This window comes from Chlorocebus sabaeus, chromosome 13 (genome assembly GCF_047675955.1).
Source record: "Chlorocebus sabaeus isolate Y175 chromosome 13, mChlSab1.0.hap1, whole genome shotgun sequence".
NCBI lineage: Eukaryota > Metazoa > Chordata > Mammalia > Primates > Cercopithecidae > Chlorocebus > Chlorocebus sabaeus.
In genome coordinates this window covers 96,775,586-96,788,510 of record NC_132916.1, presented here as the reverse complement: position 1 = coordinate 96,788,510, position 12,925 = coordinate 96,775,586, and the positions used below count along the sequence as shown (strand labels likewise).

General features: G+C 32.8%; 1 protein-coding gene across 2 annotated transcripts in view; it reads right to left on the bottom strand.

The window, feature by feature from the left end:
• The window catches only part of PHIP (PHIP subunit of CUL4-Ring ligase complex), a 132,842-nt gene that overhangs the window by 19,755 nt on the left and 100,162 nt on the right, over nt 1-12,925 (bottom strand). For both annotated transcript variants that reach the window (XM_008006417.3, XM_038002179.2), the window contains exons 25-32: nt 12,048-12,155; nt 11,327-11,451; nt 11,113-11,195; nt 7,575-7,686; nt 7,333-7,394; nt 4,729-4,884; nt 3,315-3,435; nt 108-233 (exon numbers count right to left, since the gene is read on the bottom strand). In XM_008006417.3, the coding sequence (XP_008004608.1) occupies nt 108-233; nt 3,315-3,435; nt 4,729-4,884; nt 7,333-7,394; nt 7,575-7,686; nt 11,113-11,195; nt 11,327-11,451; nt 12,048-12,155 (893 nt within the window). The remainder of the gene's footprint in view (nt 1-107; nt 234-3,314; nt 3,436-4,728; nt 4,885-7,332; nt 7,395-7,574; nt 7,687-11,112; nt 11,196-11,326; nt 11,452-12,047; nt 12,156-12,925) is intronic.

The window sequence follows — 12,925 nt, the reverse complement described above, 5'->3', positions numbered from 1 at the left end:
CTCGTAAACGTTTCCTCTTTACAAACAGTATGTTTTCTATTTTAAGAGGAACTATAGTGCCATTAATTATTAAAACTATCATAATTACATATGAAAATATAACTTACTTTATAAAATGTAGAAGAAGATCAGTCACGAATTTAGCAGATTTCACAATAGGGCTTCCAGGCTCATTAAATGTTCGTGTATTATGCTCTATATATCGAACTTCCCACATTAGGGAAGAAACCCGCCTTAAAAAAACAAAATATAGAAGTTTTAACTTCCTTATATTTAGAAATATGTGTACATCATTTAAAACCAAGACATTCCAACTTTTCAATTTCAGTCTAAACCAATCGTAAAAACCATTGGTCTTATAAAGTCATTTTCAAAGAAGCATAACTGCATTTGTGTTAGGGGAAAAAAAGAGGGGCAACCATAACTATGTATTTGCATACAAGATGCTTGGAATGGAACACACCAGACTATTAACAATGCCCTCTTTTTGGGAGGGAGAACATCTATATGGGGAGTGGCAGGAGAGTAGAAAGGGGAGAGTTTTTAAGTTTTGGCTTTATATATTTTTGTCATGTATGCTATCATTTTTTGGTAATAAAGACCCCTGACTTCTGAACAAAAAAGGAAACAAGTAATTTTAATCTAATTATATTATTGGTAATCAAATGACATATACAAATGAAAAGTTAACTGACAGCCACCTTATGAGATACAAAACTATAAAAATATTGCATGTTCGTTTACCAAGAAACCTAACTAAATGAGAATTATTTTCTGAACACTTAACTGATAATGCTAAAATAAAATCTGGAGTTTTATAATTTTATTTCTGAAAGTAAATAAAAATCCAAGGACAACTTTTGAGAATATTATCTAATATGTGGCCTGACTTAAAATAATAAAGAAGAAAACACTTAGAAAATCTTACTGATTGTGAACAGAAATACAATTACATGGAATAAAAAAACACTGTATGTAATTGTGGACATAGAAACAAAGAAAAACTGTGCATTTCAAAAAGATTCACAACACTCTATCTAATAACAGAATCACAGATATCTTCAGTGTATCATATAGAAAACTGTGTGTAAAATAAGTGTGAGATTAATACCAGCAGGGCAAACTGACAGTAATAGTTTAACAAGAGACTGAACTAGAAGTATCACGAAAGAGAAACAAACTATAAGAAGTCTAACACCAATAAGTGAAGGAAGAAGCAAAAACTTTTAAACAGTGAAATAGTACTGGAAGTCATCATTGTATTGAATAAGAACATAACTCAGGTTTATAACTGAGTTTATTATCAGGTTGGAAAACAGGCAATTTCTAATTCATGTAAGTATTGTGTTCCAAAAGTTTTTTTTTCCTAAATTGGCTACAAAACTAGGGTAATGCCAAAAGCCTATTTAAAATATAAGGTATCTTGAAATACAGATGTTCCTCAACTAATGATGGGGTTACACCCTGATAAACCCACTGTAAATTCAAAATACCATTAAGTCAAAAATGCATGTGATATAGTTAACCTAGCAAACATTTTACCTCAGCCAAGCCTACCTCAAATGTGCTCAGAACACTTACATTAGCCTATGGTTGGGCAAAATCATACGGCAACACAATACACTGTACAGTATCGGCTTAACTTCATGATCATATGGGTGACTGGGAGCTACTGGGAGCTGTAGCTCACTGCCATTGCTCAGCATCATGAAAGAGTACATCACAAGCCCAGAAAAAGATCAGAATTCAAAATTTGAAGTATGGTTTCTACTGAATGCATATCCCTTTCATATCACTGTAAAGCTGAAAAATCTAAGTCAAACCACTGTAAGTCAAACCTTATGTATAGTATCTGTTAGCAATTATCATGTTGAGTAATGTGTGAGATATTTACAACAATAATGGAAGATATCAGCAGCTTATCTTTCTAGTTATAGTACAATTAGTGTATGTATACAAACAGTTCTTTCCTTCTCACCCACCCATGTCTTGTTTCATCTCTGAAGCACTAGGTTTAACTTCCAATCTTTAGCAATTTAGGGGTCAAGGTAGGAATATAGTTAGGAATTCCGTCATTTTTTTTTTCTCTTAAACTTCCAACAACTGATACTGAAAAAGACTTGAAGAATGCTTTGAGGGTGGGATGGTTGGGAACCACATAGCATAGAGGATTTTCTCCCTATCTCTACGCTTTTTGACAAATATCAAGGAAGCAACAGCAAAAACACCTAAGAAGATCAGAAAAATCTTTAGAAACTCAAGTTTAATATATTTGTTTTCTTTATTCCAGTGGTTCTCAATCAAGGGTAATTATGCTCCCCAGAAGACATGTGACAATGTCTGATTACATTTTTGGTTTTCACAACTAGGGGGCTGCTACTGGCATCTAGTGGGTACAGGCACAGGATAGCCCCTCACAATGAGATACGGAAATAAAATTTAAGTCATAAAAAGAACCAAAGGCACATTTTATACAGAAAAATATTAGTACAAAATATGAATAAAACTTCTGTAAGTTAAAAAAGAAGAATAATGGAAAGGACTTCAGTAATAAATAACTGGTCACAAAAAGTTTTAATGCAATGTTACACAAATTAAATTGTTGGACTGCTAAGCAAAGGTTATATGAGAAACATTAAAACTAAAAATAGGATTCTATTATTTAAAAGCTATAAACATATTTTTGACAAAACATTTTAGGTAATAAACCTATAAAGCCTATTGAAGATTAAAGACATTTAACAAAATTACCTAGATAATGAAAATTAATTGAAATTATGCCTGGGCCATTTAATTCTAATTCTTTTTCATGCTAAACTACAACTATGAAAAACTGAGTATTTTCAAATTTCAGTGTTATAAGTAATGATAAGCTGAATATAGGCAAAATAAGAACAAAATACATAATACAAATACATAATTTTTATTATATATTCTATTAAAAATCAACGAACAAATAAATATTTTAATGTTATCTAGGAGAACATGAAATAACTTGCCTTGCTTTATAGAATACAATATAAAGACAGTGAGCATAAAATCATTCCAGCCTCTAGGAATAACTGTACCTAGGAATTGTATTTTAAGTGTCTAAAGACCAGCAGCATTGGCATTACTGGTACTTGTTAGAAACGCAGAATCTCCAGTCCCACTCCAAATCTACTGAATAAGATTCTACATTTTAACATAATCCCCAGGTGATTCTTATGTGCATTCATATATACAAAAAGTTGAGAAACACTGCTAAAGATCAGTAAATGGGTGGAAAGATCACCAGCTTTCCTTTGATAGTAGCTACATCAAATGGTTCTAACCTGTAAAACCTGTTTTCCAGTCTTTGTTTAATTGTACTTAGATCCGTTGGATATGCCACTACTGTGCAATACATGGGATAGGCTTGCAGATCCACGGGGGCCACAAATGCTGAGGCAATATCTAAAATAAAGAGATAAGTTTGTAAATTTATTTTTGTATGCTTAAAATAATTCAAGAAGAATTCTACTTGAATTAAGACTTAAAAAGTCCTTATCTACATAATCATTAGTCTGCCACTGTCTTTTCACAAACAATATAGTTTAGCTGACATGAAGAATCTCACTTTTTCTTATGTCTACATATATATTGCCAAATTCTAGGGGTATTCATAGGTTCACTGGGAGAAAGAAACAAATTATATATACATATATCAGACCTTCTAAGTACACACACATTGCCATAATTGACAGTTGGCCATTCCTGAATCTATATTTGACAAAACCATTCTATTATTAACACTGTAACATACTGCCTTCAAATCTAACCTTTGACTTTCTCAAAACTTATTCCCTTATCTCAACTTTACATTATTCTGAGAAATATCAGACAAGTAGAGAAAAGGAAACAGACCCAGAAGTTTTGATTCAGTGATACTACTGATCCAATACACACTGTAAAGTTGTACAGCAAAAACTGTAACTAGTTAGGATTACTCCCACTTTTTTGCTAATTCACATATAATACTTAATATCCTAAAATATTGCTAAAATTATTTAAGGTAGTATTTATATGGCTATTCCTATAAAGTGATGGCATTTTATAAAATACTTCAGATTTGAATATTCCTCACTGTGTGTATCCATCCAGCTCTTCTTACTCATGTTAATTTCTCTCTGGACTCTTTGCAGCTGATTCCTTACTGAGAGAGACGGTTGCTACAAACCAACCACCACATAGTCTAGAGTTACTTCAGAAGCCCAGAATTCAGATAATCAAGTTTTGTGGTCATTGTTTTCTTTCCTTTTAACAAGGCAAAGCAATTAATATACCCTCTCCTTTCCCCTTAAAAAGAAGCTATTTTGTGTGTGTATATAAAGTTGGGGGAGACCAGTACAAGCTATCCATATAATTATAATTGAGCTTTCAACCCTCCTCCACCAATTCCTATCATGTCAGTCTGAATATGTCAAGTGTTTTAAATTGGGTTGTGGAGGACAAAGATTTTTCAGAGATGCCTCTGGCACTTCTAGGAGGCCCTTATTCTAAAATTCAGCTAACATAACCTAATTTATAACTGTTTTAAATAGTTAAGTCCCGTGTTAAGATCACATTCAAAAACAGATTCCACTTAAAATGTTTGAAACCATTGACTTAGGATATTGTGAAAAAAATTTTTAGTTGGAGAATAACAGTATTTTTCCATTACTTTGCATTCTGCCAGTTTTTTCTATACTCATGTGTTCCTTTACTTACCTAATGTCATCAACTGGTTTATTCCTGCCACAATTCTTTCACATTCTTCATCCCTGGGATTGGTACCCCATTCTCCATCAAGAGGTTTATAGATTAGTGATCTGCACTCACCATCAGTTAAAGGAACACTAGTACCTAGTTCTTCAGGAAATACAGCTGAAATAGAAAAGCAGATCATTGCAAATATGTGGTAACTTATTAGTATTTAGGTTAGCTTTAGAATGTAAAGATAATATAGTCACAAAATTAAAGTATATTTTGTATAGATTTGGTAAATATACTCTTTATTTTAACACAGGAAAGTACGTTTCAAGGGTCACGAAAATTTAAGTTAATTTTTAAATGATACTGTAAATGATTCTCTAAATAATTACTTCTCCAAAATTATACCTGAAAATCTGCTCTGTAATCAAGCTACATGTGCAGAAATCATTTCTATAAAATATGCAAATCTCAAAGTTTTCTGAATCACTTCATAATTGCCATGTTTACTTTTGATAAACTATACACAAGGTAAAACTGAACTAAAGTGACATTTTCTAGAAATACTTCAATCGAAGCTTCAATTTTTGAATGTAGGAACAGAGAATTATGAAAATGCATAAATGATGCTTATGCTTATTACTCATAAATTATGAAGGTATGCTTTCTGCATGCTTGAATCTTTAACAGTTTTAGCTGACAGAATCACTAGAGGGTTACGGTAACTCAAAATCTAGAAACGTGTTAGGTAATTTTTCCTTTAGACTAGGTTTTGGCAGATACACACTAAAAATATGCCACTGTTTGTGTACAATCAAAATTCTCATCACAAACTACAATTAAACTCTATAGGTTCGTATGAATGTATATCCAAATAGAACAACAACAGTAACCACCCTTCAATATACTTAGGTAGGAAACGAAATAGTGAATCAGTATCACTTATTCATTAAAAAATATCCAAGGCATTCTAACACCAACTGGCTTCACTGCTATCGTATTCACAACAGTTCAATGTGAGTTCAAATTTAAACTTTTTTTTTTAATAAACGAGAGAAACAAAAAGATAAGCCATGTAACATGGTTACAAATTAAGATATTTTATAATTTTAACAGCTCTAATTTAGCAGTGAGATAAAAACACATAATATTGGCATTAAATTTTCAAAGTGATAATTCCTGCAAAGAACTAATCTTAGCTTACCAGCATGACCATCTTCTCATTTCTGAGGTCTATGAAATTGGGTTATTTTCTCCAACAGTTATTTTTTCTCTGACTTTGGAATACAATAACTACTGAGTAACTCAATTAATAAAACATGATTTCTACTACGTTAGAAATTAGATGTTTACCTCTTTGTATTTTAAAGATCTTATTTTTATCTGCTAACAGATGTTATTATTATTATTGTTGTTGTTTTTGAGATGGAGTCTCACTCTGTTGCCCAGGCTGGAGTGCAGTGGTGCAATCTCGGCTCAGTGCAACCTCTGCCTCCCAGGTTCAAGTGATTTTCCTGCCTCAGCCTCCTGAGTAGCTGGGATTACAGGCACATGCCACCACACCAGGCTGATTTTTGTATTTTTAGTTGAGATGGGGTTTCACCATGTTGGTCAGGCTGCTCTCGAACACCTGACCTCGTGATCCACCTGCCTCAGCCTCCCAAAGTGCTGGGATTACAGGTGTGAGCCACCATGCCCGCCCTGTAATATATTATTGTTAAAAAAATCAAACAATATAGAATAACAGAAAATAATTTATGAAGTCTTTATAATCCTACTCTATAAATAATCATTATTAAAATCTGGACTATATCCTTTTAATCCCTTTTTGGCTTATGCAATTGTGTATGTGTGTTGTATTTTTTACAAACAAACAAAAATGGGCAATGAAGTGGAAAGAATATATAAACTCCAGGCTTTGGTCCCAATGACCTTTTCTCAGTACAAGGAAGACGTCGTACTCACTGCCTAAGGCTAATTATTAAATCCTGAATGTGTCAGGCCATATGCACAATGACAGTTATATTGTCATTATTAATTATATCTTCGTTGAGCTCTTGTGTGTGTCAGACTCTACAATAAGCACTTTACACACATGATGCTATTTAATCCTTAAAGCAGCCCTATAAGGAAGGTATTAGCTTAGATGGTTTCAAAGGCCGAGTCCTAAAAAGTTGGGGAGTGAGGCTTTATGGAACTTGCCAAGATCACATAAAAAATGACAAGTCAGGATATGAACTGATGTCCGTCTCTCTCAAAAGCATAACCTCTTAACTGTCATGTTACACTTTAAGCACTCTGCTAAAGTTACAAAAATGTCTCTGCCTCCCAAATGCATACTTTCTTGAATAATAATTAATAAAAAAATTTCATATTTTGTTGTAATAAATTAATTTCAATCTTCCCTGTGAGACCATAAATTCCAAGTAGGCAAGAGTTATATCTATATTCTTTGCTGCTGAATCTCCCCTACTTCAAGGTGTACAACAAATATTTGCTGAATGAATGTTTTCTATTTGATACTCACAGCAACTGTAAGTGATAGCATGTTAGCAAATCTTAAATAATTTCTTAAGAAATTAACTCCATAATGCAGACACAAAAAGCCCAACACACACTTACCATTATTAGGTATAAGCTCCATATCCCAAGGACTCATCTTTTCTGTATCTCCATTGTCCCAGCTTAAAGAAAGAAAAATCATTATATTAAAAAATCTAAATTATTGTATCACAATTTTAATAAAATCAATTATCAAAATAATTGCTTCTGTGTTTAAAAGAAGTCTCTTTATCTCTTAATAGATGGGAAAAAAAATTCACAGCAAGCCTAGGTGAACTAAAATACAACAAATGTTTCCTTACCAAACATTGTAGCATTGAAACAGACTATCAGGATACTCAAGTTGAAGAGGTTCCTGGCTTTCAATTGTTCCAAACCACCAGGCATCATCTATGACAGACCTGAAGCGGTCACCTGGCCAAGAACAAAAACTATCTCATTATTCTGAAATGCATGGCTGCTGTCACTGCTTTTTCCTAACGTAAACCTTTAAGTACCTAAACTGCCTGTATGACTTCAGAAGACAAAAAGTGAAACACACACTCCAAAAATAAGTAAGTACAATCAGCAATACCAAGAGAAAAAAGGTATTTAGTAAGCATACTTGAAGTGTGACTTAACAGTTTTCAATTCTACTTTTTATATTTCATTAAGGTATATAGAAATTCGCTTGCTTTAGGCATTTTTACCATCTAGCATTTTAAATTCATCATTAACACTATACCCAAACTTTTCACTCAAAGAAGATTATAATTTAGGTAAATTCTACTCAACAATTACTTAGTCTATTTTTAATTTCTTACTTTCTGTAAGCAAGTTTTCCCAACCAACAATCAATCAAGACTCCGTCCTAAAAAAAACAACATAAAATCCAACCTGTCTTCCTTCATCTCAATCACTCTTAATACTCACTCACTCTCCCTTTCCTGTAAAAGGAAACAAAAAAAGAAACAAAAATAAAACAACTAGTCTTTTTAAAGCAGAGGACACTCCTTGTGTCTATTTCCTTATCCGACTGCTGTCATCGTATTACTTAACCTGCTTTTTCCCAAAGACCTGAACAAGCTATAAATGCTATGGCTTTTTCTTATCTAAATCTTCTCATGTTCCTTCCGTGTCATAAGAAAACTGTAAGTCACTTACTTCCTTTATGCAATGCTTTCCTGTTCCTCAGCTATCAGAGTACTTGAGTTTTCTCGTGGCTAGCATAGGCTAGAGTCTGAAAGACTTGGGTTCAAATAATGTATCTGTGTAACTTTGAATATATTAATTATTTTTGACCTTCGTTTTCCTTGTCTATAAAATAGAAATGGTGAGGTCTACCTCCCGGTAAGTTTTGAATAATGCATTCTATTAAAGTACTCTACATTTTTGACACACAGTTAAGTTAAAATGAATTAAGTTAGCAATTAATCTGAATCAGTTTTATTTTTAAACTCATAAAGAGAAAAGTATCTATGTTCTCCTTTTCTTACCAAAAAGGATTTAAAAGTTTATAAAAACATACAGCATGAAATTAGTTAAAAATTTGAAAAACAAGGTAAAAGAATATGATAAAAAAGAAAATTGGAGCCAGGAGAAAGTTCACAGGACACAACTGCAAGTTGTTGACAGTTGTTCCTCAGATGCATACTAGTGACACTTAAGAAGCTACTATATAGTTTAATAAGAAGCATTCTTGACACCACCACAACTTCACACTAAACATGAAGAGCTTCAAAAAGCTGTATCTTATGACCCTATACAGACTGATCATCATGCTAAAGAGGAAGAACTGAATAATGTGTGCCTAATCATAATGAACAGTATCTGCAGAGTAACAAGAAAGTTAAGCAAAGAACCTGGACTACTAGTGAAGTCCACCATCGAGAGTAAGCCTTAAAACATTTCTAAGGAGGGGCTGAAGTAAAAATTACTAATGTAATTTTAAATGGCAGTCGATAGGTGAATGCATATATCCTCAGATATAAAAATATTAACCCATAAATTAGAATAAAATCATAATATTCAAATGAGAAAATTATGACATTCATCCATTTTAACTCTCTCTGATTTGTCCAATGTCAGCCATATAACTTTGCCGAAGTTATGAGCTCACTTCTGGAATATTCCTGAACTTTGATCTCTATTATTTGTTCTGCAATTTGTTGGCAAATTCAAGTCCTTAAAAAATAAAATTTATCATATCAAGTAATGTATGTGAAAAATTTTAAAAATCAGATGTACCAAAGGCTGATAGCCAAAACCAAGAAAAATGTTTACATCTATTTTAACTACTACTTCTTGACTTACAGATTTCTTCACTCATCAATTTTTGACAGTAAATATCAGAGTTGATTCTTGAAGACATGGGTTTTAACTGACCAGGTCTACTTACACACAGATTTTTCCAATAAACAGATTTGTCCCTCTGTATTGGCAGATTCTACATCAGCAACCAAATGCAGATTGAAAATACAGTATTAGTGGGATGTGAAATCCATGAATACGGAAGGGTCAACTTTTCACAATGGGGGGTTCCATAGGATCAACTCTGGGACCTATGTATGCAAAGATTTTGGTATCCATGGGGGTCCTGGAAGTAATTCCCTGTGGATACTAAGGGACAACTATAACCTTAATACAACTGTACATAAAAAGCATGTGTATTATATTTAATCCATATTCAATTTTTAATAATGACTATGTAAATACTGCTTGCTCCTAAGCAAAAGCGCATATAATGCCTTTCTTATATAATTTTGTTTTCCCTAAAATTAATAATTATTTTTTTAACGCTTGGTTTTCAGTGAATTTACAATTAAATCTTTCCACAATCTCTAACAGCTCAAGCTGTAAAAGACATTCTTCAATGTTATTTTGCACGAAGACAAACTTCCTAGATAAGTTATGTGTTCCAATTTTTTCCCCCTGAAGATTTTCCTCTTGAGGGAGATTTGGACTTGCTAGGTAGCTGCTATCCTGAGGCTTCTACTGAATATTACTTGGGATTCCTTTTAACTTTTCCTGCTCTGGACTTCCTGTTTCTTGAGGGGATTCCATACTTTTCCTTTTCTTGGTTTACTCCCTTATTTGATGAAACACATCTTTCAAAACTTCTAGGGAAATGGTACATGAGATGTAAATTTTCTTTCTAACTTCTATGTCCATGATTTCGATAACTTGCATTTTCTTAATTTCTCTTTATAGAGCACATACAAGTTTTCAAAAAAGGACAAACCACCATGCCAATGCATTCCAATGGCACTGAAGGATAGACTAGTATGTCAATTGATGTCCTTTTTCAAACCATACATACCATATACACATCACACCATGACACACATTGGTCCTATATGAAATTTTTAAGAGAACTGCACTCCTAAGTGGCACATCATCTATATGTAAATTAATGCACCTTAAGTGCCTGAAAACTTTTAAGGATTTTAGCTTCTTTGAGACTTATGATACTAATTTTAAAGATTATAACAGGATTAACCAATAAAAGAAAAATGTCAGTTTAGCTTTAGTACAAACTTACACATCTTGTTAAGCTTCTTTTGGCTTCAAATATAAATTCTATTATTAATATTTTTATATAAAAATTTAACATGTACAACATGCAAAGAAAAAATCAAATGTAACAGAAAAACATGTTTGAAATTTAAGCATCAACTAAAGTATTTTCACTTCTAAACAAAACTGAACAATACCTCTGACACAGTACCTTACTTTGTTATTAACATTCCTACAAATAGCAAAAAGATTTCTCTGATAATCTTTTTCTCAATTATGAAAAATAGTAAATCACTAAGAAAAAAAACACATCAAACATCTATAGCTTCTAAATAAATTACCCACCTATATTCCATCGCCTATATTTTGCATCATCAAATTGTTGTCTCAAGACTAGGAAATCTATAACGTCAGGCATATCATGGTATCTAATTACAAACAGAAACAAACTGATTAGGTCACATACCTAAAAATACCTAAAAGATGTTCAAATGTATCTGAATCTTGAAAAAAAATCTACAATACTAAGAAAACCATTGCCTCTTTCAACAGTCCTTACTTCATGGTAAATGATCCGCCAGTCAGTTTACCGGTATCAGGATCTAGAAAAGCAAGTTTAAGGCAGCAAAGGGTAGGTAATCCCACTTCATACTTTATGCCAACTATTTTCATAAGTTCTTGTTCCTGAGAGAGACAGAGAATATGAGAAACTATCTTTACAAAACAAACCACAAAACAGACTGCTAAACATGGTTGAGAAAAAATTTCTTGGTTTAAATCTTGATTTGGATGGTGATGACTGAGTACATGTAAAAATTTACTTAGCTCTATACTTAAGATCTGTGCACTTTATAGTATGCAAGTTACAATGAAATTTTTAATAAGTAAGAAAGGGAAGAAAAATATGGAGAACTTTACTAAAGTAAGTTTTCTATTACCATTCCAAAGACCTATTGGTAACTTTGAACTACTGCTGACAAATCTAGAAATACACATCAAATTTATGAATACAAAGCTTACCTAAGACTTATTCCCTAATTTTCACTATAACTAAATTTTGTACCCAACCCATAAACTGCATTGGAGTATATAAATTCACTCAAATCATGTGTTTCTCTGGATGAAAATCAAACACCTGCTACTCTCTAGGACTGCTTCAATTAAACAAGGTATCTTCATGATGCAGTTTCTCATAGTATTAATAGTAACCTTTGATACAATTTTCTCCAAAATCCATAATTGTATTTTTGGGGCTATTAAATAATAAATCAAAGTCATACCCGTAGTTCCATTTTATGCCATGGTTGTTTTTTGGGATTGATACTATATATTTTATTTTTTCGGGCCATTTCAACATAGGCTTCATGTCCTTGTCGGAAATAATAAACCTAAAAAATAAAGTCATATTAAAACCTGGATGTGTTTCCTTTAATCCAATATACAGGGTATCAGCTGAAATTGCAAAGAGAAAATCTAATGTCTTTTGAGCTAACAGAAATTATAACATTTTCTCCCTCCTGCTTTATCTCAAGTTGTCTTAACATCACTAAATCATAACCAAAGTGTTCCAAATAACATTACTTTGAATACACACAAGTCAAGATGAAAAGTTATTTTCTGGTTTCACCATTTTATTCTTAAATTCAAAATAAGTTAATCTATATTGCATAATAACGTTGAGTAACTAATAAGTTTATTGTCCACTTTTTTCCTTTTTTTTTTTTTTTTTTTTGAGACGGAGTCTCACTCTGTCCCCCAGGCTGGAGTGCAGTGGCACGATCTCGGCTCACTGCAAGCTCTGCCTCCCAGGTTCACGCCATTCTCCTACCTTGGCCTCCCGAATAGCTGGGACTACAGGTGCCCACCACCACCCCTGGCTAATTTTTGTATGTTTACACGGTGAAACCCTGTCCTTAACATTTTTAGCAAGTGGTTTGTACATATGCAGAAAACATTAAAATGAAAAATGTACTTTCACATGTATTTTTATCCTTACACAAATCCTGGTAAGACAGCAGGGCATACATTTACCCCCATTTCATAAAGATCATATTTAAGTGACTCCTGACTACTGTCTTGGAGAACTAGTACTTGAGACAGCAGTGTGACACCCACTAGTAGAAGAGCGTGCTTAAAAACGCTAAGTTTTCAGTAACAT